Source organism: Schistocerca gregaria, chromosome 2 (assembly GCF_023897955.1).
Source record: "Schistocerca gregaria isolate iqSchGreg1 chromosome 2, iqSchGreg1.2, whole genome shotgun sequence".
In the NCBI taxonomy this organism is placed as follows: Eukaryota; Metazoa; Arthropoda; class Insecta; order Orthoptera; family Acrididae; genus Schistocerca; species Schistocerca gregaria.
In genome coordinates, this window is record NC_064921.1 from 866,673,794 (window position 1) to 866,697,956 (window position 24,163).

The following is a 24,163-nucleotide window of genomic DNA, read 5'->3' on the forward strand; positions in this document are numbered from 1 at the left end:
ATACCAACATGCAAAACAAAAATACTACAAACAGACGCACCAACTTAATACATACGCAGATGGGAATTTTTAGTGTTCCATGTTCCAATGTAAGACCACTTTTTTTACATCTTATCCTCTCCTGTTTTATTTTATCAAGTATGTACTAAATACATATATTTCGAACTAACAATGAAACAACAGCTGCGTTTGGCTCAGTAGACACTTACGTGCAACAAAATATTCTGTGTCTCGTGTAAAAAGGCAGCAGTTTGCAGAGATTATACAATAAAATTTTGGCATCCTATGCTGTATCAAGACACCAGCTAAGAACAGACTCAGCTACGGTACCTGTTTCTCTTTTGTATCACCGTTCTGCAAGAATTCGAAATATAATTTGGTCAAAACAAAGTATACAGGCGAGTCAAAAAGGGCTTTAAATCTCTGGGATGATATACAAATTGATCGAGGTAACTTACAGAAACGGTAAATGTTCATCTTGTAGCAAACGACGTCAAGTTTGATTCAAGTAGTTACGCCTGTACTGGGAACTACGAACTGTAGACTGAATAGTTTGGCTCGAGCCCCCACGTGCTATGGCACGAAAATACATATATTTGTTACACTCAACATTCAGCTTAATTGAGCGACCCAGAAATGTGGCTGGTCTCAATGTTTGGCTACTTTTTTTGTCATAGTATGCCAGCCCACACGTGTCGTAAACTCAATTTTCAAGCTGAAATAAAATATAAAAAAATAATGCAGGCAGGTATTGCGGTGAAATTTAAAAAATATATTGAGGCAATCACGTTGATTTATAATCTGAACAAGTAGATTATTTCTATTTTACTACGAATAGTCTTCAATATTTTGACTAAACACATAAAATGCAGTCTGAGGGGCTTTCACGTACGAGTGGCCATTAGTAACTGATGAGACAACACTTCACTATAAAATTCATGTGCCGCAACCACGGCACTCGACAGTCTGTTTACAGTTAACAAAATACACTGTTGTCTGCTGCCCTAAACCACTATATTGCGCTTAATTTGATCATTTTCGAACGTCGCTACATACACACTTGTCCCCAATCGTGGCTACAAACCCAATACTACCTCCAGATGGGCGACACATCGGGCTCTTAGCGTCGTTCAAATTCCCTTCTTGTCAAAGATGACCGCACTATGCACCCTCGAAACGACTGCCTAGATCAAAACACTGTTTGACAAAAAAAAAAAAAAAAAAAAAAAAAAAAAAATACGAATATTTTAAAACTAAACACAAAAACACATATGATACACTGAAAAATATGTAAATTTTCCGGGCAATGACAATCTAAAGGACAATTTTTTATATCTGCCACCGTGTTTTGACAAATAATGTTCTTGCGGCGTGATTTTGCTTTTCCCAGATTTTTGATACTAAAGATAAATAAACAAATAAAGATATTTACTTAATTAGTCATCTAACTCTGTAAACTTTAGAATGCTGCCGTTATTTTCAGCTCTTTAAATTTATTGATTACCACAAGCACAGTTTCTCTCAGTCGAATCCCATATTCCGACCTCTCATTCAAAAATGGTACAGTTTCTGCTAAATCGGCTATGATTGCTCGGTGCAGCTCTACTAGCTGCATCCGTAGACACTTTGTTTAAATTAATCGGCCAAAGCATTACCGAGATATTAGCGTTTAAACTTTCATAAATTTACAAGTTTTAAGATAACAATAACTTTTAAACTATTATATAATTTTGCGGCGCGTTTAGATAATTTAGCTTTGCATGTCTTTCTGTCCATGAGTGCCAACTCGCACCTCCGTGTCACGGTTACTTCTGTTTTTATCAATTTTCTCTGGCATATAAATTTCTCCAAGCGCGCAAACACGGCCATACGCGTCCCTGCCAAGAGTATGCTCGGATTTTTCCAATGCCGCGTATACGCTAGTCCCTCGCCGCGGCCCCGTAGCAACCGCCAGGCACGTGCTCTGCGACGGGAAACTGCCGCTCTAATCTGCCCCCACTGCTTGAACGTTCACATAGTGCATTAGTACACCCATTGCGCCACCAGGAGCTCTAGAGTATTTCACAGTTAAAACGGCTGCTTTGACTGGTGCAGAGCGTGCTAGTTATGTGTTTTGGTTTCAAGAAATGTACTCTGCAACGATAAGGATTAAGACGACTTAGGTGGGATGGTTTACTTCCAGCAGGACCGTTCACCCACCTCATTTCCTTACGGAAGTCCAAGTTTCCTCGATAATTGCGTCTCAGGTCAGTGGATTGGCCGTGATGGGCCAATCGCATGCCCCCCTCGCTCCCCAGGTTTGTACCATTGGATATCTTCCTCTGGAGTTTCATTAAAGTCGGTATGTGTGTTTTTCCCCTGCCAAATAATTTAGAGGACCTGAAAAATCGGATCTACCCTGCCGTTGCACAAGTTACGCCCGATTTGCTGCAAAAAGTCTGGGAAGAAATTGATTGCCGTGGGACGTTTGCCACACCACAAATGATAGTCACATCGAACAAAAATGAAACTTTACACATTTATGTAAAACTTGAGGCTGTCTCTTCTCTAAGCGATACTGTGTAATTTAAACTGAAAATTGAGGGGCAGAGGAAGAAGCTGAGTTGAGTTAGACGGAAATCATTTCCCACGAGGGACTACTTTTTACTCCATTTTCTTTCGCAATTAATAGCTGTTTTCAAAAAAAATTTAGTTGTTATAAATCATCCTTATACAGTATTCACTTGGCGATTTATTTCCTTATAATGTGCTGAAAGTTGAAGTTTTCTTTTTTGATATGATTTATTTTGTTTATTTTCTTCTGGATAGGATCTACAACCTCAATATGATTCCGCCAGGCTTTGTTTTAAATTACTTTACCTGCCCAGTTAGTTTCAAACACTGTCCATTTTGAAGTGAACGGTGTTCATTATTATGTAACACACCATAATAATGAAATAAAAAATAAAAAAGGGAACAAAAGCATGAAATTCATGTAACTACGTTTGATAAAGCGTTAAACAAACATAATATTTACCTATAGTAACCATACCGTTATTATTTCATGTAAGGGCATCGGCTATCTATGGACCTAACACGTGTGTTTTCGCCGGCCACGGTGGCCGAGCGGTTCTAGGCGCTTCAGTTAGGAGCCGCGCTGCTACTATTGTAGCAGGTTAGAATCCTGCTACGAGCACGGATGTGTGTGATGTACTTAGGTTAGTTAGGTTTAACCCTTTCGTGGGCAAAATTATCGAGCAGTTTTTTTAATGAATGGAGATCAGGTAGTAGTTAATAGATAGGTATATTTATCATACAGAATATCAAATGTGCCCCAATTGTGAAAGTGAGGTCACACAACAAGGTGGGAAGTATTTTTCCCACTGCCCTTCCTTGGAGTTAAAAGACAAAAACAACTTTTTCAATATATGTCATATTTATTTGATAAATTTACTTCTCTTGTTACAATGATTGTTCACAATTACTTACCATGAAATTTTTTGAAACATGGGTCTATGCAAAGTGGTATTTGACAATATGTACTAACACAGCGAATGATCTTTTCCGCAGCTTTGGTACTACAATGACGGCACTTCCAGTATGTTTCAACTAAAATAGGTTGATGCTCCCATACAGCCACATGACGAAAATCGTCAAGTACTTTACCCCTTTTTTGCCAGAAAGACAGTTTTTTGTCTACGCCTTTTTTGGGATGAGAAGCCAGTGATTAATTGTCTGGCCAGATGGATCCTGTACGTGAGCTGATCATGCTGTCCACTTTCTCTGTTACTAATTTTCCACAGGATAAAACTGTTAACTGCAGCAACATCCACCAGGAAATAAAATACTCTGTGCCACCATTTTACAGAACGTCTGCCAATAGCATACCTTTCTCGTAATTGATCAACCTTATCGACACCACCCATTATTTTGTTGTATTCTGCCACAACTTCAGGACAAGAAATCTCTGTACTAGTACCATCCTTGTTTTTCCTTTTCACTGTGGCTGTTTCTCATGGGTCATGAACTGAGAACAGGAAAGTGACTGAATGGTTATCCATCCATTTTACTGCAGAAATGGCTCCTTTTTCTTCAAACTGGAATTCTCCTCGTTCCAATTTTACGTGTTCCTTTATAAATTTGAGTAAATCAAAAGTATTTACCTTACACTATAGCTTTGAGGAAAAAATCACAAAATGTCACGCAAACAGCTATACAATGCCTCTGCGCGAAGGTACAGCAAAAACGGCGGGAACTTGCGATTGGAAGTAGTACCCTATACTGTTCACTAGGTGGCAGCACCATACAGAGGTGGGAACTGTGAATCCCACGGGACTAGGAGCGAGTTCATTGTAGTGGGAAGCATGTTTCCCCTCGACTCCCGAAAGCGTTGAGTAGTTCTAATTCTAGGGGACTTATGACCTCAGATGTTAAGTCTCATAGTGCTCAGAGACATTTGAACCATTTGAACGTGTGTTTTCCCTGCATTTCATTTCTGATTTCTGTTTCATATTATGATGTTCTGTAGTTCTGAACACGTGATTTAGAATAAAGACATACACTATGTGATCAAAAGTATCCGGACACCTGGTTCGAAATGACTTACAAGTTCGTGGCACCCTCCATCGTTAGCGCTCGAATTCAGTATGATGTTGGCCCACTCTTAGCCTTGATGACAGCTTCCACTCTTGCAGGCATACGTTCAATTAGGTGCTGGAAGGTTTCTTGGGCAACGGCAGCCCATTCTTCACGAAGTGCTGCACTGTGGAGAGGTATCGATATCGGTCGGTGATCCCCTCGCACACGTCGGCGTTCCAAAATACCCCCAAGGTGTTCCATAGGATTCAGGCCAGGATTCTGTGCAGGCCAGTCCATTATAGGGATGTTATTGTAGTGTAATCTATCCGTCACAATTCGTGCATTATGAAGAGATGCTCTATGGCGTTGAAAGATGCAATCGCCATCCCCGAATTGCTCTTCGATAGTTGGAAGCAAGAAGATACTTAAAACATCAATGCAGGTCTGTGCTGTGATAGTGAGACGCAAAACAACAAGGGGTGCAAGCCTCTTCCATGAAAACCACGACTACACCATAACACCACCACGTCCGGATTTTACTGTTGTCACTGCACGCCCTGGCAGATGACGTTCACCAGGCATTCGCCATACTCACACCCCGCCATCGGATCGGCACAATGTGTATCGTGATTTGTCACTCCACATATCGTTTTTCCACTGTTCAATCATCTAATGTTTACGCTCCTTACACCAAGCGAGGCGTCGTTTGGCATTTACCGGCGTGATGTGTGGATTATGAACAGCCGCTCGACCATGAAATCCAAGTTTTCTCAGCTCCGACCTAACTATCATAGTGCGTGCAGTGGATCCTGATGCAGTTTAGAACTCCTGTGTGATGGTCTGGATAGACGCTGCGTATTACACATTACGACCCTCTTCAACATTCGGCGGTCTCTGTCAGTCAACTGACGAGGTCGGCATGTACGCTTTTGAGCTGTACGTGTCCCTTCACGTTTCCACTTCACTATCATATGGGAAACAGTGGACCTAGGAATGTTTAGGAGTGTTGAAATCTTGCGTTCAGATGCATGACACAAGTGACATCCAATCACGTGGCCACGTTCGAAGTCCGTGAGTTCCGCGGAGTGGCCCATTCTCCTCTCTCTCGATGTCTAATAACTACTGAGGTCGCTGCTATGGGGTACCTGGCTATAGGTGGCAGCGGAATGCACCTAATATGAAAAAACGTATGTTTTAAGTGGTTTCCGGATACTTTTGATCACATAGTGTAGGTATAATGTAACACATTCTTTGACGTCTTGCATTAAGATGTTGTGTTCGAGATTCGACACATTGTGTGTGTCACTTACCAACAGTATAGTGAACATATATGATATAAATATTTATGTTCTGTCGATGATATGTGTTTTGACAGTGATAGTAAAAATCTCTTTATGTGTGCTTACGTGTGACACCTATTTGTATATTCAAGTAAACATGTCTCTGTTACTATAAGGCACAGTTATATTCTGAAATTGTATCGATAGTACAATAGGATCCTTGTATTTTTATTCTCTGGCTGACACTTTAGATTTTTCACGCATTCATACGCGTTTGACAGTCTTTTTAACAGTTGTATATAGTGGGGTTCATAGTGTAAAATATTTCTTCGTTTGTTCCGCTGGTGCTTCTTTCTAGATGTAACATTTTAATAAAATAGTAATGTTATCGTTCTCGTGAGTATTATGTATATCATGGACCTCATATCTGAGAAGATGTTTGCTGACGATAATGTTGTGCACATCGAAAATCAACATCTCCTCTACAAAAATCAACATGGATTTCGCAAACAGAGATCCTGCGAAACTCAGCTCGCTCTGTTCCTCCACGAGATCCACAGCGTAGTGGACACCGGCGCTCAGGTTGATGCCGTGTTACTTGATTTCAGTAAGGCGTTTGACACCGTCCCGCATTGCCGTTTAACGAAAAAAATACGAGCTTACGGAGTATCGAATCAGACTTGCGATTGTATTCTAGTTTTTCCAACAGATAGAACTCAACAAGTCGCTCTTAACGGAACAAAATCGATAGATGTAAAGATAAAAAGATAATGTCCGGAGTACAACAGGGAAGAGTGATAGGACCGTTGCTGTTTACAATATATATACTGTAAACAGATTTCTACTAGATCAGGTGTATATATATACCTGATCTAGTAGAAAGCGTCAGATGCTCTTTAAGGCTATTCGCAGACGATGCAGTTGTCTGTACTAAGGCAGCAATGCCATAAGATAGTAAGAATTTCTAGAACGACTTGCAGAGAACTGATGAATGGTGCAGGCTCTGGCAGTTGACCCTGAACGTAAATAATGTAACACATTGCGCATACATACGAAAATAAATCCGCTACTATACAGCTTCACTATTAATGACAAACAGCTAAAGAGAGCATCTGCCGTAAAATATCTAGGCGTAAAAATACAGAGCGACCTAACGTGGTATGACCACATAAAACAGATAATTGGAAAAGCAGATACCATACTCAGATTCATCGGAAGAATCTTAAGGAAATGTAACTCATCCACGAAAGACCTGGCTTATGAAAGACCTGGCTTGCTCGCTCGATTCTTGAGTATTATTAATCTATCTGGGATGCCAATCAGGTAGGACTGATAGAGGAGATAGAGAAGACCTAACGAAGAGTGTTGCACTTCGTCACGGGATCATTTAGTTGGCGAGGTCGTATTATGGAGATGCTAAACAAACTCCACTGGCAGACCTTACAAGAGAGGCGTTGTGCATCACGGAGAGATTTACTGTTGAAATTTGGTGACGGTAGTTTTCAGGAGGAGTCGGAGAACATACTATTTCCCCAACAAACATCTGGCATGTTGACGACGAGCAGAAAATCCGAGAAATCAGAGCCAATACAGAGGCTTACCGACAATCATTCTTCCCAAGCACTGTTCTTGAGTGGAACAGGGTTGGAGGTATCAGATAAGAGTACCGAAAGTAACCTCCGCCACACACCTGGCTTGCGGAGTATGATGTCGATGTAGAAATATGCGTGGCATGCGATATTTTAAGGAAATGGCAATGATGTATCCACATCTGCTACAGAGGTAGTAGCTATTATGCTTATTTAACGCTGTATTCAGTACAGTTACATGACCTTCATGTGCTTGCTCTCTTTTTTTTTTACCATTATGGCGTGTTAAGCGTTTTTCAGATGCGCTAGAAAATGGACAGTTTCTAAAACTAACAGTACAAACAAAGTAATTTAAAACACAGTCTGGTGGAATCATGTCACGTTTCGAAACGATGTATGTCCGGTATCATTAATTACACTTCAAGCCGCTGCAGGTTGCTCATCAGATAACGGGTTTACGGCAACATCATCTGGGCCGGGAGCGGCTAGATGCTATGGTCATGGTGATTGCATCATCTCATGATATCCACGACAAATTCAGTCTCATAATGTAAGTTTAGCAGGTTATGCACACACATAGACACAGTATTCAGCTGCACTTGGTGTCACACTCATTCACAGAAAGTAAGCACTGAAGGCTGTCGTCACAAATGGCCGGTTGGATGTAAAATAAGATTGAAGATCGGATCACATTCAAATCTCCCGCTTCACGGTATTCTCACAGCGGAGACAGCGATCTCTGACCGTGTTGTACAGGAGACCATGGCACGGGCAGTGTTTGGAGCGCTCGCCGCCGGGTTCTCTTCTAACCTGACGAATGATACCGTCTTCAGTGACGTGTATGCGGCGCTTCAGGGGGGCATCGTAGTCCACCCTGCTAGTTGTGCACACGCCAGTGTCAGGCGGCCCTTGTTGTAGTAACGTAGAAAAGCGAGGCGCCTTCCTCTCATTTTGTGTGCCTGTCACTAAGAGGGAGATTTGGTAATGATCCGATCTTCAAGCTTATTTTCACGAAGTACTCGCTACACTCCCTAGAAGCCTATAGTAATAAATGTGCAACGCCCTTTAGTTTCCAAAGTACGTGGGTTGCCTAGAAAGTTATTCACTGCAGTTTTTCCATAGCCGAAAACAATGCTGCGAATTCGAAACGCTAGGTACGTATTGTTTGAAGTCTCCTGAGTGAGTGCGCCTAGTTTCCGTCACTTCCGAAAGATAGCGCAGCTGCAGGACAGTTTCAAACTAGCGTCTCTTGGTAAAGTACGTGCCGTGACCGAATTTCTCGACTGTAGGGAATATTCACAAACGCATGTGCAAAGTCTATGGAGCATCTGCTGTCGACAGAGCACGGAGGGTAGCGTCATCAGAAGGTGGTTCGGCGGGGTTCAACGATTTGCATCGGTCGGAGAGACCATCCACGGCTGTCACACCTAACGTTGCAGCGAGCGTCCACTTGTTTAGGCCATAAAGTGATGCCATTCGTGGAAAAAGTTAAGAGGACGATTCACAAAGTGAAGCACTGGCTCCACCGCCAGGACAAGGATTGGTACCGACAGGGCACACACGCCCTTGTTTCGCGCTGGAGGAAGACCATAGAACGGGATGGAGATGACGTGGAAAAATAGAATGTGTGGATAAAACACCATTGTTTCGTGTGTGCAATTCTTATTATATCCAATAAGGAGTTGTTGAAGAAAAAATGATGTGCATGACTTTCTAGGCAACCTTCGTAGTTCTATTACATAAGAGGGGCGATCAGTGAAGACACGTGAAAAGTATCGCTCCTTTTTTTTTAATCAGTAGGTCAAAGAATAACAATTGCAAACCAAAGTAATGCTTATCTCTCAGCAGTTCGTTTGGAAATATTTTGATATATGAACCTTATTTTTTGAGCTCAAACTGTTTTTCTGAATTGTGTATTGTGTAGCAAGTGAAATAAAGTATATTACTTACTCATGCACAGCACAGGTACACAAATCACGAAATAAAAACAAGGCACAAACTTGATTTTTTTCCTTAAATCCTTTAAAGTAGACTTTTAGAAAGATATTGCTCTCACGAATAATTGTTCAAAAAAATTTTAATGATGATTACAAAAAAATTCTGTAAATAACCAATAGTTTATGTCGGAAACACAGTTCAATTTTCAAATTTAAGTCATGCGCATAATATATGTTTTAGTTCAGTATATTTCAAGACAGTATGCTAAACTTCAACCATCTATCTTCAATAGTTTTTAACCAATGTGTATCTTAACTTGAAAAAATTGAATGTCTGGGGAACTCAGTTTAAAGTTAATACCTCTTTCTCAACTACTCGGCATAACACTAACATATCGCAGGTCAATTCTCATCTTGTTTCTGATGTTGCTCTTCCACCGTGTTCTTTTTCAGCTTCTTCTTCTCCTTATTCTTCTTTGGTGGCTTCCAGCACTGATGTCCCTGCTTCGAAAAGTTTTCTGCGTTATTAGTCTACCAGGCACTACCATCAATCCCATAACCTTAAACCTTGACTCTACATCATTAGTGGAACATAACAGAGCATCCAGCGTAACTATTTTCAAAGCATTTAGTCTTACCAGAACAATTTTTGGTATAAGTTCCCAAATATAGTTGTTAAAAGTTCTTGTTTCGGTTTTGAGTCCTATCATGTAATTACTTCTCTAATGACCTCGTGTCACTAAGACATTAGAAACGAAAAGGCCATAAAAAACAAGCAACTGAGAACAACATTCTCTTTTTAACAGAACTCTAAGCATGACATGAATTTATCTAATTTTGTGGCTTCCTTCGGCACAAATTTCTCGACGTAAACTTTTCTTGTTCAGAAGACGAAAGAGAATTTTTTTATGACTAAGATTACTAAATCGACTTTTTTTACATTTATTTACGTTATATTGCACTTAAAAAAGAACACAATTACTTTTTTGTGAACAGCAAACTCAGGAGAAAAGCACTCACTTTTTCTAGCTGGCTTTGACGGCCATACGAGGCTCTTGAAAACATTTCAGGCTTGCAAATATATTTACTTAAACGTTGCTTGGAAATGTGGCCGAACATATGATTACAGTTCATCTGGGCGGCTATATTGCATTTACACACACTGAAAAGAGAGCGAGCAGTCAGTACACCAACTGGGAATTTTGGCCAAGTGTTACCGTATCTTTTTATGATCATCTGAAATCAATACTTTCTGGAAGATAAGATGAACGTCAGCTAACAATTTTAGAGCATTTGATCCTATCCGATAAATCGCTCACATATACTGTGAACTTTAGAAGTCCTATTACCTTGCCTTGGGGTGTACCCCTATGTTAACTTTATTACTGTAGAGCATGCGCCGTCTAGAATAATACATTATATTCTCTCAATTAGAAATTTATTTGAGAATTTCCAGCACTCTGGGGTAACCAAAGGTCACCAATTTGTGTCAAAAAACGGAAAACAGCCAAAGTTGCAAATTTAACTTTTATTTACTTGATGACTAGTTGGGAATCGGAACCTACTTTCAGAATATGCAGATAGTCAAAATGGTGAAACCCAAAATATAAGAGACATGTCAATATAAAAAATGCAAATGAACAGTCACAGGGTGTGCTAAGTAACTGTTCATTTGCACTCGTTGCACATCTATGTTTGTTACCTTGTTGTGGTTCTTATATTTTGGGAAATACCATTTTGCCTTTGTGGATGATTTGAAAATGGGTCCCGACCCGAAACTATTCATCAAGTAAATAAAAGTGGAATTAGCAACTTTTGCTGTTTTCTGTTGCATTAAATATTCATTTATTGTCTCGTATCTGTGAAGATACTTTCTATGATCGTATCATTTTTAATGAGTACAGTACGTGATAAAGCATCCTACGCATTTCAGAACTTTAAGTAGCTGAAAACTAACTGTTCGCCTGAATCTGTTTCTTGCAGAGTGTCGTGTATGACTGAAGTAAACTGCGTTTCATATCTATTGGCTTTGCTGAATCTTTGAGAGACTCTTTTTTTCAGAAGTCACAGTATTTGAGGGTGCTTCAGTTGATAGATGTAAGTGATATTGTTCTGTAATTCTGTAATATGATCAGAAAGGGAATTAATAGTGGAAAATAAGCCCACTTTTTGCCGCAATATAAGAAACGGCTTTCCAATACACAAAGAAAATTTCACCTTGATCCCATATCGAGCAGTTTGAGCTAAACCTGTGTTAATTACAAAACTGTCTGACGAAGAAGGAACTCCTTATACAGCATAATACTTTATACTAACATATAATATAACATTCAGTTTGCTCTTAGACACAAATACTCGACGCCCTTTAGAGTGTTAACAGACAAAGGAATCTCTGCTTTGTGGCGGGACGAGATCAGTCCTTTCTCTTTGTAGCCAATACCTGGTAATCTTATCTCGCGCTCAGTGCCAGCGATACGCGATAACCTGAAACGCTTTATATGTACGTTCTGATACACGACAGCATCTATTATACACGCCTCATGAATTATTATCTATCTGGCTTCGATACGAACTATTTTGCAGAGCACTGTTGCCTAACTACCATGATACAGATTGTATTAAGAAGGTTGTCGGAAAAACTGGCACTTATGTCTACAGGCATACCCATACATCGTAAATTACAAGTGTGAATTTTGTAAGGTACCATCAGTTGTATGAAAATGTGAAACTGGGTTAGGCGTTTGCGTTTTTACAATATACGTCGAACGAGAATTTCGTGACATTAACGACACTGTACTGGATATCATCCTTCCTATCTATTGCTGTTTCTTCTTACGTTTCTTTTGATAACGTTACTTTCTTTCCTTACTCATTCCCAGATAGGTAAACTTCTTCTCCAGACCTGATCCAGGACTGTTACGATGCACTACTATTACGATGCACTACTATTATTATACCGATACTCCAATTCGAGAGCAACATTATGCTACGGGAAAGTTGTTTAATACAATGATAAGTAGACTGAAATTACTGTAATTCCATATAATCATTACTGAAGCTACTTTTTTCTTACAATAATTTAATAATAATAATAATAACAATGATTATTATTATCATTAGCATTATTATTATTATCTCGCGGTTCTAGGCGCGCAGTCCGGAACAGTGCGACTGCTGCGGTCGCAGGTTCGAATCCTGCCTCGGGCATGGATGTGTGTGATGTGCTTAGGTTAGTTAGGTTTAAGTAGTTCTAAGTTCTAGGGGACTGATGACCACAGCTGTTAAGTCCCATAGTGCTCAGAGCCATTTGAACCATTATTATTACGTCTAGCTCCTGGGCTGTGCACTTTGCAGTGTTCATTCTGCACAGCTGTATAGATAAATGTAATAGAGGGCCGAAAAGGCGTAATTTGCAAGGTGAAATTAACGCACAGGTAAATAAAGTAAATTATACATTACTAAGTAAATCGGCTAAAATACTGATGCTCATTACATCTGAATTAGTTTTGCAGCATTAACACACTGTTATCTGTAAATAAGTGATAATGTCGGGGAGCCTATGGCCACTAACACTCTAGCTATCATTTTCACTGATTAAAATGTGATTTCTTGGTAACACAGTGCATATTGTATCAGATAAACAAAACACTTTTTTGGGTTTTTCACAAAACTTCATGTTTTTGATACGATCTGGGTATAGGGTTGTTAGCCCATTGTCAAGATGGCAACCAAGCGAAGAAGAACATGTGTCAACATCTTAATTAATCGCTTTTCGATTTAAACTATGTAAGCTAGCTCTATTTTGACTCTCGAGATCCAGCTACGTTTATAATGTACAATCTTATGTTATTAACTACGATAACATATACTCTATCTATGACTAATGTTACTAAACTATTATTGCATTAAAACTGCACAGAGGAACAGCGGCTCTAAAATACGTAGCATTCTCACAGTACACTGGAGGCATCTAAGGCATGCCAAAACAGATATATCTAGAACAGGTAAATACATCGATGTGCAATTGGTATGAAGCTATGGTCAACATTGCGACAAAAAGTTTGACGTACGCCAGTAGTTTTAACGTTTATTACTGGTGATTATGGCAACGATTGTTTTGTTTCTTAAATGGAGCCATATACTCTTTGCAGTGGCACTAGAGACAGCCTTAGAAGAAGACGTCAGCAATGTAGTAACTGTCCACGTTGCTCAAATGGTAACATACACAACAGCGCATTTTACGGAGGTTCCACACACCGTGTGAAGTAGTGCACCAAACGTAAGTAAACGAATGACTCAGGTAAGGTTCGTGTGATTAGTATTATTCTAACTGTAATAGTAAGTATTCAGCATACTGACCTTGAGCGTTGGTACATATCGGAAAGTGATCCTTGGCAAACAATACTCGACGTGTGTAGACCCCTTCTAGCACCATGTACGCAGTAACCCTGATTTTCGTAATTTGAGTTGACACAATCAAGTACACAGAACTGAGAGAACAAATTTGACCGACGTAAATTGAGCACCTCCCGTGTGCGGTTTCTATAAGTAATATGCTACGATGATGAAATATTGTTTATAACTATAAAGAAAAAGAATATCAAATTTGATATCTACTTTATTGTTGAAGTTCTAAAATCTATTTGGTCAACTTTCTGTTACAATCCCACACCAGGAAAGGACACACACAAAATTAAACATTAGGGTCCAGTTGGAAGACAGATTGAAACAAATTAAAATGGGGTCAATAATTTGACATTGAATACCAGTCAAGAAGCAGGCCTCTTTGTATTTTGCATCTGAAAATACCTCTCAGTTGTAGAAAAGGGTGCTAGTACTTTAAATACATTTACTCCTACTTATTTTGTTTAGCGTTTTGCTACATCACTAAAAATTACTGTTTAGAATTATCTCAGATTACAAACTAATATCCGTTCTAGGATTGTAATCTATTGATGTCTCAGCAATCGCCAGGAACTCTGCTGGACCGCCAGGGAAAACTCTCAAAGGATTTTCTTGAACTACATGGTGAATAGTCTGCTTCTCAGCGCCACAGTCACAACTTGGAGAAGTTGTTTTCTTCTACTTGTGCAGAGAATCGGCACAACTGCCATTGTGGATTGTTATTCGGTTAATAACCGACCAGATCGTGCTTGGAAATGGCAGACCAGATGTCTTGGACGAATGCACTGGGCCTTAAGTTTTCTCCAGCAGTTATTGGTTTCATTGTCGTTGCCAACTAATATCTTCGCCGTTTCCGGACAATAGGTGACGAGAACGAAGCCTTCCTCTGGTTGTGCTTCGAATGTCTGCGTGAACAGGGAGGTGAGAATTTTTGTGTAGTTTTTTGTATTCCTGTACAAGTGGAGTTTCCTTTCACAGAGTTTCAGATGATATGTGGTTATGTATAACTAGGAAATAGGTGTACGGGTGATTGAACCAGATACAAGGAGCACGGTATGGCTGAGTTGTGTGTCAACAAATGTTGTGTAAGTGTGCTGTTCATACCAGCTGCGGAGCAAGTATTTCGCAACAGGGTAATCCAGTCCCAGAGCTAAAGTACGGAGTCTCGAGGCAAAAGATACTCATGATGTGCCACAGAATATTACTTGGGTTTTGATTTTGGCAGCAGTTCTTAATAAATGTTGTTTGTGACTGGGTGCTCTATCAAGCCTGAACCCTCCACCCCTAGATGTTTCTGGTTTCTGCTGTGCCTGAGTGGCCCATCGTCAGAGTAGACTGTGAGCTTCTTGTTAGCGAACTGTTCTTTAGTTGAGACTGTTGTGTTACAGAAATATTTTCCGGGGTAATCTGTATGGAGTAATGAGGTAATTATTTACAAAATGAAAGCATTAAAACCATCTAAATTAGATTTATAGAGGCCTCTAGAGAGATCTCCGATTCTTCATATTAAGGTACCTACAAATTTAACTATCACTGATATCTGTATCTAATGGTAAAAATAAATATCAATTAAATTGTGATGTACACAGTCCATTGACAGTTTACGTGTATAGTCTGCCACTATGCCTAGGCTCCATATTAGATTCTGTGTTGTAGTGCAAAGGTCTTCCAACAGTTCCCTTGAAGCCTAAGGCAACAAATCGAAGTACCTGTAAATACAAAACAAAATTAATATTGCGCCTTATTGACCACTTATACGAATTTTCTAGCTAGATAGATTCAAGAACTGAATGCTGCTGAGAATCGTCTCACTGTAGATGCGCCTATGTTTATGTCACACAGATATCTATTATTTGCTTGTTAAGTTAGGAATTAATTGAAAAAAAGAGGAAGGAAGACTGTCAAATAACGTCCAGTAGACAACGATGTGGCAGACGCACGACAGCGTAACTTTTGCTTTTATCATTATAGAGATCAGATGGGTATTTGAATCACATTCCATGCAACTGCAAGTGCAGTGTCCTAACCTAGACTAAGAGAGAATATTTTATACAAGTTAGTTGCGTGAAGTTTACCTTTTAGAATAACTACAACCGTCCAATGCATCTAAATTTTTGCTTCCGTTTTCATCTAAAATGATTTATGTAATTGTATTAGGCACTCGAACATCTCAAATGCTTGACGTTAATTGAATGACTCTCAGAGTAGCAACGCATCGTATTAGTTCCAGTGCTTTGAAAATACACGTTCCTCTAAAACGTGCAAGTTTCCCCCGGCTTACATGACTTTCAAATAACGTATGGAAATGCAGCCGGTGACATTGCCGACAACCGCTGATATTTCGACAGAAGAACACATCTGCCATTTTCAAGACGTAACTGCGAAAGTTTGGAAGGTAGGAAACAAGATACTGGCAGAAGTAAAGCTGTGAGTACCGGGCGTGAGTCGTTCTTCGGGAGCTCAGATGGTAGAGCACTTGCCCGCGAAAGGCAAAGGTCCCGAGTTCGAGTCTCGGATGGGCACACACAGTTTTAATCTGCCAGGAAGTTTCAGAAGAATGCCCTGTCTGTCCCAAAAAATAGAAGCCATAATTTTCTTCGCTGAAATCAACGTTTTGCATTTCTTGGCTACTGGTGAGTTCGAATGGCGCCATTGCATTGATTGTTGCTTGGATTCAGGTGTATGGTGATAAACCCACGTCTCGTCACCTGTCACAATGTGATCAAGGAACTCATCACCTGCTTCACACAGCGTATGAGGAAGAGTGCAAAACCCATCCTTTTCTTTTTGTGTTCTTGCCTTAACAGTTTTGGAACCCAGCTCGCACACAATTTCCTGTACCCTAATTCGACAGTCACAACGTCATAAAGAGTTGTTATTGACACGTCCAGTATGATCCGATGCAATTCTTTCAATGTGAGACGTCTATTCGCACTTTGTTCGTCATGAACATCGGTCCTACCTTCAGAGAAATGACGACACCATTTCGTTACATTTTGTCAATTCATAATGTTCCCATAAACAGAAACAATTTCTTTGTAAATATCCGCTGGTCGCTGACCTTTTGCATGAAGAAAACGTATGACGGAGCGCACACTTCGCATTTGGTGGGATTCTGAATCGGCGCAGCCATTTTAAACACGACCTACCCCAACCAGAAGCAAAGTAGAACTGCCGAACGACCGCGAGCAGAAAGCTAACGGTTCAAAGTTAATACCAGTGTTGCCAACTTGCTGGCCAAAACTCTTCTGCTTTCGTACGGTATCTTTACTTCCCGAAATACCTTCTTATATGAAATGTTCCGATTTACCCACTTGACATTCCATTTCCTAGCGTCAACAGCTTCACACACTATTTCCAAATGACAAAATGTCAGTCTGTCAACTCAGCAACAGTGACTTAAAAATAAAAATGTTAGTCGTTAAATACAAGTAAACTCACATCAACCTGAATACCAGCATGCAAAACAAGCACATAGTTATGTACAAACTTAATACATTTGCTTGACTCTTTAACGTCTTTAGTGCCACGAAGTATTACATTGTCCTGTACAAATTTTGCTTAGAAGTATTTTATGGTTCATCAGTGGCTGAGATTTTAAGTAATTCTCCAATAACTGGTTTAGAATTTTGTGGTTACAATGTTGCCATCGATTTGTCAAATGTCATACGCAGAATGTAATGAGCTGTTGATTGTCTCTTTGGGTAAATTGCACGACTTCTAAGATGGAAACATACCTGCTAAAACACTTTTTTTTTTATTAAGGAACGGTAATCAGTGATCTGAAAAATAAAGTGTAATATCGGTTTGTTATCCAACAACATCAGAAATATAATTTCATAAAAAATTTTCACGAAGCCATACAAATTCCTGAACATGAGATTGCTCTTATGAACTACGTTTTTCAACACTGAAGTTGCTATTTAATATTACTGTACAAATGTCAGTGGGTTCCATATTTTCATGTTTACCACACAAATAGCTATTTAATTACAGGCTTGTCAGTGGAATAGAGTACTGTCTCTTCTCCTACATTTTACTCTTGTTTACATTACACATCATAACATATTTAGTATGGATAATGCAAAAATTTATTTAACTAGCAAAATTCATCTGAAAAAATGCAAAAAAGAAATTTTTCCTTCAGGAAGAAAATTCTTAATTTTCTTGGTACAGTACAAGATTTTTACAATAATTTAACGAATTCATATGGCTATATCTTTACACACACATATTAATGTATATTCTTACCATCTCCTTTAAAATATAAGTAGTTATTTTATTGCCTATGCCATCTATAGGAAAACATGTACACCGATGAAAGATAAATTTTAGGTTTTGCTGATCTATCACACATGATGCCTGCTTACTCTATTTGAATACGACCTGGCAGATTATAAGAAGGTAAGCTTCATAACTGGAGCCCATTCCAATACAATTCTTCTGTGTTTGTGAGACCAATCATGCTGTCATTAATCTACAATCATTTCAAGAATAAGTGCTAGGAGACTTCAGCAGGGCCACCCTGACAGAAAGATTCATCTTCCATCACATCAGTACATCATGCTGAAAATGTATTACAGTATGACATCAAAGAAAAATCTTGCAGGCCCTGCTGTTTTATTACCTGTGATGACAACACTCTTCTATTGGTAGGAGGATTCTACGAGATTATATCTACATCAGGCACAGCTCATAGTTAAAGGCTCCAAGCATATTGCGGCAAATTGTTATTTTTCAATATTTTGTAACAGAATTTCAACAATCAGGATACATTTCAAATATTTCCTAAATGGAGTTCAATAACAGTTGTCACCATTTTTAGAATTATCGATAAAGGCTAATGTTTTCCCGAACTTGTAGGCTACGCATTGATATGCCAGTTAGTTCACTGTAGTAGCGATTTGGAGATGTGGCTTCTGCCACGATTTTCAGATTGTGCTGCTCATAACGAGTGGACCAGCCCAGTGACTGAACCTTCACTCTGGAATCCCTGTCTCGGTTTATCTCTATTATTCTCTGATCTGTCATTAATGAATGTTCAGAAACAACCTTTTCATCATGTTAGTGTTCCATAGTGCGAACTCATAAATGTCTTATACTGGATATGCAAAAAACATTAACAGTTTCAAGTGGAGAATGAAAATGCAAAAAAGAAAAAAAAAGAAAAGCATATAGTTTAGCTAACAATTCTTATTTGGTGGTTTTCGTATTTGTTCTTGTGTATCACAAAAATGTGCAGCTTAAGTGATACATTGCATTAAAGAGCTCTTCAAAAGGCGTCATTTTTAGTACAGTTTGCTCAAAATGTTACGAGATGTGACTGGTGATTTAACAATCTCAGGAAACGCGATGCTGGTGAGTAAATATGCTTTGTGTAGATTTTATCTTGGCGTTAGTTTTTATCATTGTTTGGTAGTTGATTGCGAAATGGAGACGATGTCTGCAGTTTTTAGTTCATATTAATAAATGTTGCAAACTTCCACAGTGTTAAAACTATGAGCTGTGCCTGACCTGCGTATACAAGGTGATTCAGCTGACCCCACTGATAGATTTTACCAAAAATATAACACCTACATAATCCATACATGAGAGTTTCCCATATTCTCTTGCTCACTATGTACAAAGTAATAGTCCTGCAGAAAAAATGAACAGGACCTCGTTATAAAAAATTTACTGTAGTTCAATTTTTAATTGGGGGTACATTTTCGATGAGGGCCTCAGTTTTCGAGTTATACAAGGAGAATGCATTTGGAAAACATTTTTGTATGTTTTTATTCAATGATACGAAAAGCCCTAATACAATGTATTGCAGTACAGAATTTAATTTAATTAAATTTGCTACAAAAAGTTACTATAGCACTAATAGTTTGGATGCAGGAGAATATGAAAATTTTGTGCATACTTTGAAGATATTGCGACTTGCATAGGAGCTATGGCTAGCTTCAAATGAATCATCCTGTAGTGAGGAAAAGAAGGAGATGTTTCGCATCCTTCATTCATATTATTCCTACTGCAAATATCGCAAATAAATACATAACTGCATATCGCATCTCAAACTGAGTACATTACCAGATAACTGAGCATTCTTCATGTTGTAAAAATAGAGGAAATCTGTTATTTGAGATATTACTGATTAAGAAGTCATCTGGTACGATAACTCCAGGTGACATAATGGAATCAGAGGTATAACTCACTCTGATAGTTATTAGGTCTTTACTATCAAAAACAGTCTTGATCACAATTTATTTATTGTTGTGACTGGTTTTCCAGCAGAAAGAGGTTCTTACTCATTGGTCAGAAGATGACCACTGTAGTGGTCGAAACTGGTCACCAAAAAAAAAAAAAAATGTGATCTAGACTGTTTTTGATAGTAAATATTTATAACACATTCATCACTGTCACTCCCATAATGTATTCAAAAGTTATTATGTGTTTGACCGCTGTCATCAGAACCAGGGCACAGAAGTCCTTCTGCTGGGAAGAGCACTGAGGCATTTCACCTGCCTCACTCTGACAACACATTTGACATCGGCGTCATTGAGAATTCTGAGCAGCTCTTCACCTTCCACTATAGCACTCTTCTCCAGGCAGAAGGGCTCGTCCTCCAGGAGAGGTTCGTCTTCGGGCGCCGGTGCGACGGGCAGCACTTGCCTGACCGTGCCCGCTGCAGACGTCAATTCGAAGCTGAAGCGGAAGTTGGAGGCGTTCTCGTGGAGGCCGACGTAGTGCAGTGCGGCGAGCAGGCGCGCGCCGCCCGAGTCGAGCCGGTAGCGGAAGACGAAGACATCTCCAGAGTCGGCGACGACGAGCCGGTGGCCGCGATCGACGCGCAGCAGTGCGCCCGCGTCCAGGTGGCAGCCGGCGGGCAGTGCGCGGTCAGCGTGCGCGTCGGCGATGTGCGCGGCCAGGTGGTGGGGGGGCGCGCGCCACGCACATCCAGGGAGCGCGCACGGCGCGAGGCGCGCGTCGCAGCAGCGCTGGTGGCGCACGAGCGCGTCGAGGCCTGCGCGGTACTGGCAGCCGCGCGCGCGGTTCTGGCAGGGCGCGTCGCGCACGGCGCGCGCCACCGCCTCGAGCCGCGAGTCGCGCAGCTCGAGCACCAGGTCTCCGCAGAGCGGGCAGGCGCCGCGGTGGTGGCGCGCGCACACGCTGTGGCCCTCCGTGCACAGCCGGATGGGCGCCGCCATCAGCCGGCCGCACGAGCCGGGGCACCGCAGGCTCTGCAGCACCGACTCCAGGGACTCTGTCGTCTCTTCCACTACATCCACTGCGCCGTCACCCATAACTGAACACAGTCCCTCAGCCTTCAGATCCGTTACCTTTGAATGAAATGCAACTCGTCAGTTAGGGCTCCAATAACCACTGAGTTTACAAAGTTTACCCCCCCCCCAAAAAAAAAAGGTGAATTCTGTTTAGAGTACCTCGGATGCTCAGAACTGTGTAAGAATGTTCTTAGAATGCTGAGAGTTCTGAAAGTCTCATTACAGGCTTTTAGGACCTGTAGAGTGGAGTGAGTTTGGAATATTTTTAAAAGGAATTCATATCCATAAATGTACCATTTCCATGTTACAACCACTTTGAAGCATGTTTGCTAGGTAGGTATGCAACAGGTAGTCCTGGTGAGGGGTGGTTAGGTCAGATCAGCTGGTATCATTTGACATTTGTCGTACCTCTCTGATCTGGTTCCAGTGTCAGTGTTAGAGAAACATGGCTGAGTACATGTTTGCAGAATGCTTAGACATGATGCTTCTAAATGGTGTTCATGGTAGTGGAAGAGTTTCTTGTCACCTTTATTGAGGATCGATGGCCCTGGTAGTCTGGTCCCTTCAATCCCACAAATCAACCTTTATTGACTTTGTTCTTCACAACATCTGACTATATTGGATACCCTTTTCGCCATAATCACACAACAGCTTTGGGAGTGGGTACCTTCATCATTGGCTGGGGTGAGTGTGATGCTCTATGGAGACACTGAACATCTGAATTGGTATGATTCTCTATGGAGATGCCCTACAGCCAAATTGGAAGATGCCTTATTCCATCATGCTGAAGAGAACCTGTCAACAAGTGCACAAGGAATTTCTTTGTCTCTTACTAAGTGGAATTATAAAACAAGTGATGTACTGGGTCAATTACTTGCAAAAGTTGTCGCTACACCAACATGTTTTCAGATGGTTTTACAGTATACTTCTTCAGATGGTTTCCGATACAAAATATTATCCACTCTCTCCCTCTACAAGTCCTAGAACTTTGTAACAGGAATTTCTGAACACCTTGTATGATTCGTTCATTTCAAAATCTGTGGTATGAGCTGCCTGCATGCAAAATGCAGCTTTGCACATTATTCCTGCACTAACAGACATTTACTTAGTTGTATGATTAGTATACCTGCGATCAGAGGCTGTCGTTTGGAGTGTTCAGTTGTGGGTTATAGTATAAAGAGTTTGCTTTAGTATTATGAGACAAATTGATGTCAAGATTGTTGTCAAAATTTTAGTGGCAAATGACAAAACAAAAAATTCCAAGTTCTGTGTTCTGGCTCTAGACAGGTCAATTAGGCATGAAAAACCTCAGTGTCATCCTTTGCCAATCTCTTTATCGGATGCAGTATGGAGGGGAATGTGATCAACAAACTGCTCCCCTCATTGCTGCCTGATTTCTTGAACTTGCTACGCTACTATTCTTTTAGCACCACATTGCTGCACCCTCTACAAGTCCTCTCATCATGGAGAAACCCCCAGTGGTTCTGGGAATTAAACCCAGGACCCATGCATGGGAGCCAGCCAGACTGACCCCTCAATGACAACATACTGGAGAACATTTATGAAGGCTACTACAGTCATGGATTTAACATCTGTAGCAAGTGTTTGACGTACTATAGGTGCATTCAGAATAAATCAAACTTGAAGGTAATATTAGACAAAGTGACTAGCACAATGTGATATCAAGTTCACTTCAAGGGAATTAAGGTGTAACAGTCAAAAAGTTTTTAAAGAGTATGGAAAGTGACTTTCATACACATTGAACAGTTGGTCATTCGCAGTGTGGCACGCAGTTTTGGATGCTAATGACTACCACTGTGTTCGAGATAAGAAATTTATATTTCAGGCACATTTTCCTGAGGTTTTGAACGTCAGAGGTTGCACACTTTCCTTGTCAGGCTATTTTAGCAGTATTTTTCACTCAGCTTTGTTTGTAGTTACTTCATATTTGCAGTCGATTTTTAAGTCTTCTATGTTTTCATCTTCAGAGTCATAGAAACAGCCACTGAAGTAAAGAGCACTCTCAAGTATATTTCATTGCTTTGCCACAGGATCTTCTATTGTGTTGCAAGGGGACGTTATCGACTGACCGTCTTCGATTTTCTTCATGAAAACAGGAAGTCAGTGTCAGTGTCCAGCCATCAATTCTTCTGAAGAATATGATGTAGTTTTCAAGAAGAATCGATAAAATTGGCTTAGAAAATTAGATTTGTGAGTACTATAAGTAAGTAAAGAACTTTTCTTTTTTACTACACAGTTACCTGCACGTGAAACGTTAGGACAGAGTTTTGTAATTGTGACTTCACTGGTTCGAATCTTGGTAGCAGCAACACTTTATTTTCTTTTTTTAACAAATGTAACTGATAACTGAAAAATATTGAATCATAATTTTTTTAATAATATCTTTTCATATCTGATTACTAACTGAATAAAAATGCATGTATTCACAAGAAATGAAAATTTGTAAAAATGTAAGACATATAGAAATAAAATAGTTTTTTTTATTTCTGGAGTGAAAGTATTGTTCAAGGTCATATGATTTTCATTAAACAGTAAGGTGTTTCGTTTGTTACTATGAAATTTTAATTTATCTTATAAACTAATGGTTGAAAATAAAATAAAACTTAATTATTCAAAATTTGTTAGCCACCGTTTCTATTGACGGTAAATATAGAATTTAAATAACATTTTAAGCGAAGTTCCTATTAATGGAAATCGAATCAGTGACTTCATGATTTGCAAGATATATCCTATGCACTCAGCCACTACCGACTATGTTAATAAGTTTGAAATGTTTTCTGCGTATCAGCGCTCGGTAAGCTAATCCTCAAAGCCTTTTTGGTAATTGTGCTGCCATGCTCCTTTAGGAAATTAATGCCTGGGCACTGATCTTCAAATCCAAGGCGTGTAATGAAAATCGAAGAGTGCAGAGCAGTCCATTAGTTAGTGCCCTTATCAGAGTCTTTCAGTAACTACGCCCAAGTGTCAGAAGAAATGGCTTTGAAGAAAATTGGCTGTGTGCTCTGGAACAAAATAACTTACTACTAAAGTCCCCGTTATCCTATGTCATGGAAGCTACAAGAAGGAAGACTTCGTTAGTGCCATGTTGATGACAAAATGATTAGAGGCGG

General features: G+C 39.9%; 2 protein-coding genes across 6 annotated transcripts in view; both read right to left on the bottom strand.

Moving 5' to 3' along the window:
* Positions 1-24,163, bottom strand: part of LOC126335244 (adenylate cyclase type 8) — a 1,717,934-nt gene that overhangs the window by 735,447 nt on the left and 958,324 nt on the right. The gene's annotated exons all lie outside the window — the stretch shown is intronic.
* The window catches only part of LOC126335250 (E3 ubiquitin-protein ligase SIAH1B-like), a 36,697-nt gene continuing 30,084 nt past the window's right edge, over positions 17,551-24,163 (bottom strand). The window contains exons 2-3 of one of the 2 annotated variants that reach the window (XR_007564835.1): positions 20,158-21,089; positions 17,551-20,000 (exon numbers count right to left, since the gene is read on the bottom strand). Coding sequence is in view for 1 of the 2 variants with exons in the window: in XM_049998293.1 (XP_049854250.1) it covers positions 20,217-21,053 (837 nt within the window). In the remaining variant the exon portion in view is untranslated. Of the gene's footprint in view, positions 20,001-20,102; positions 21,090-24,163 lie in introns of those variants that run through there. The other variant, XM_049998293.1, reaches the window with a different exon arrangement.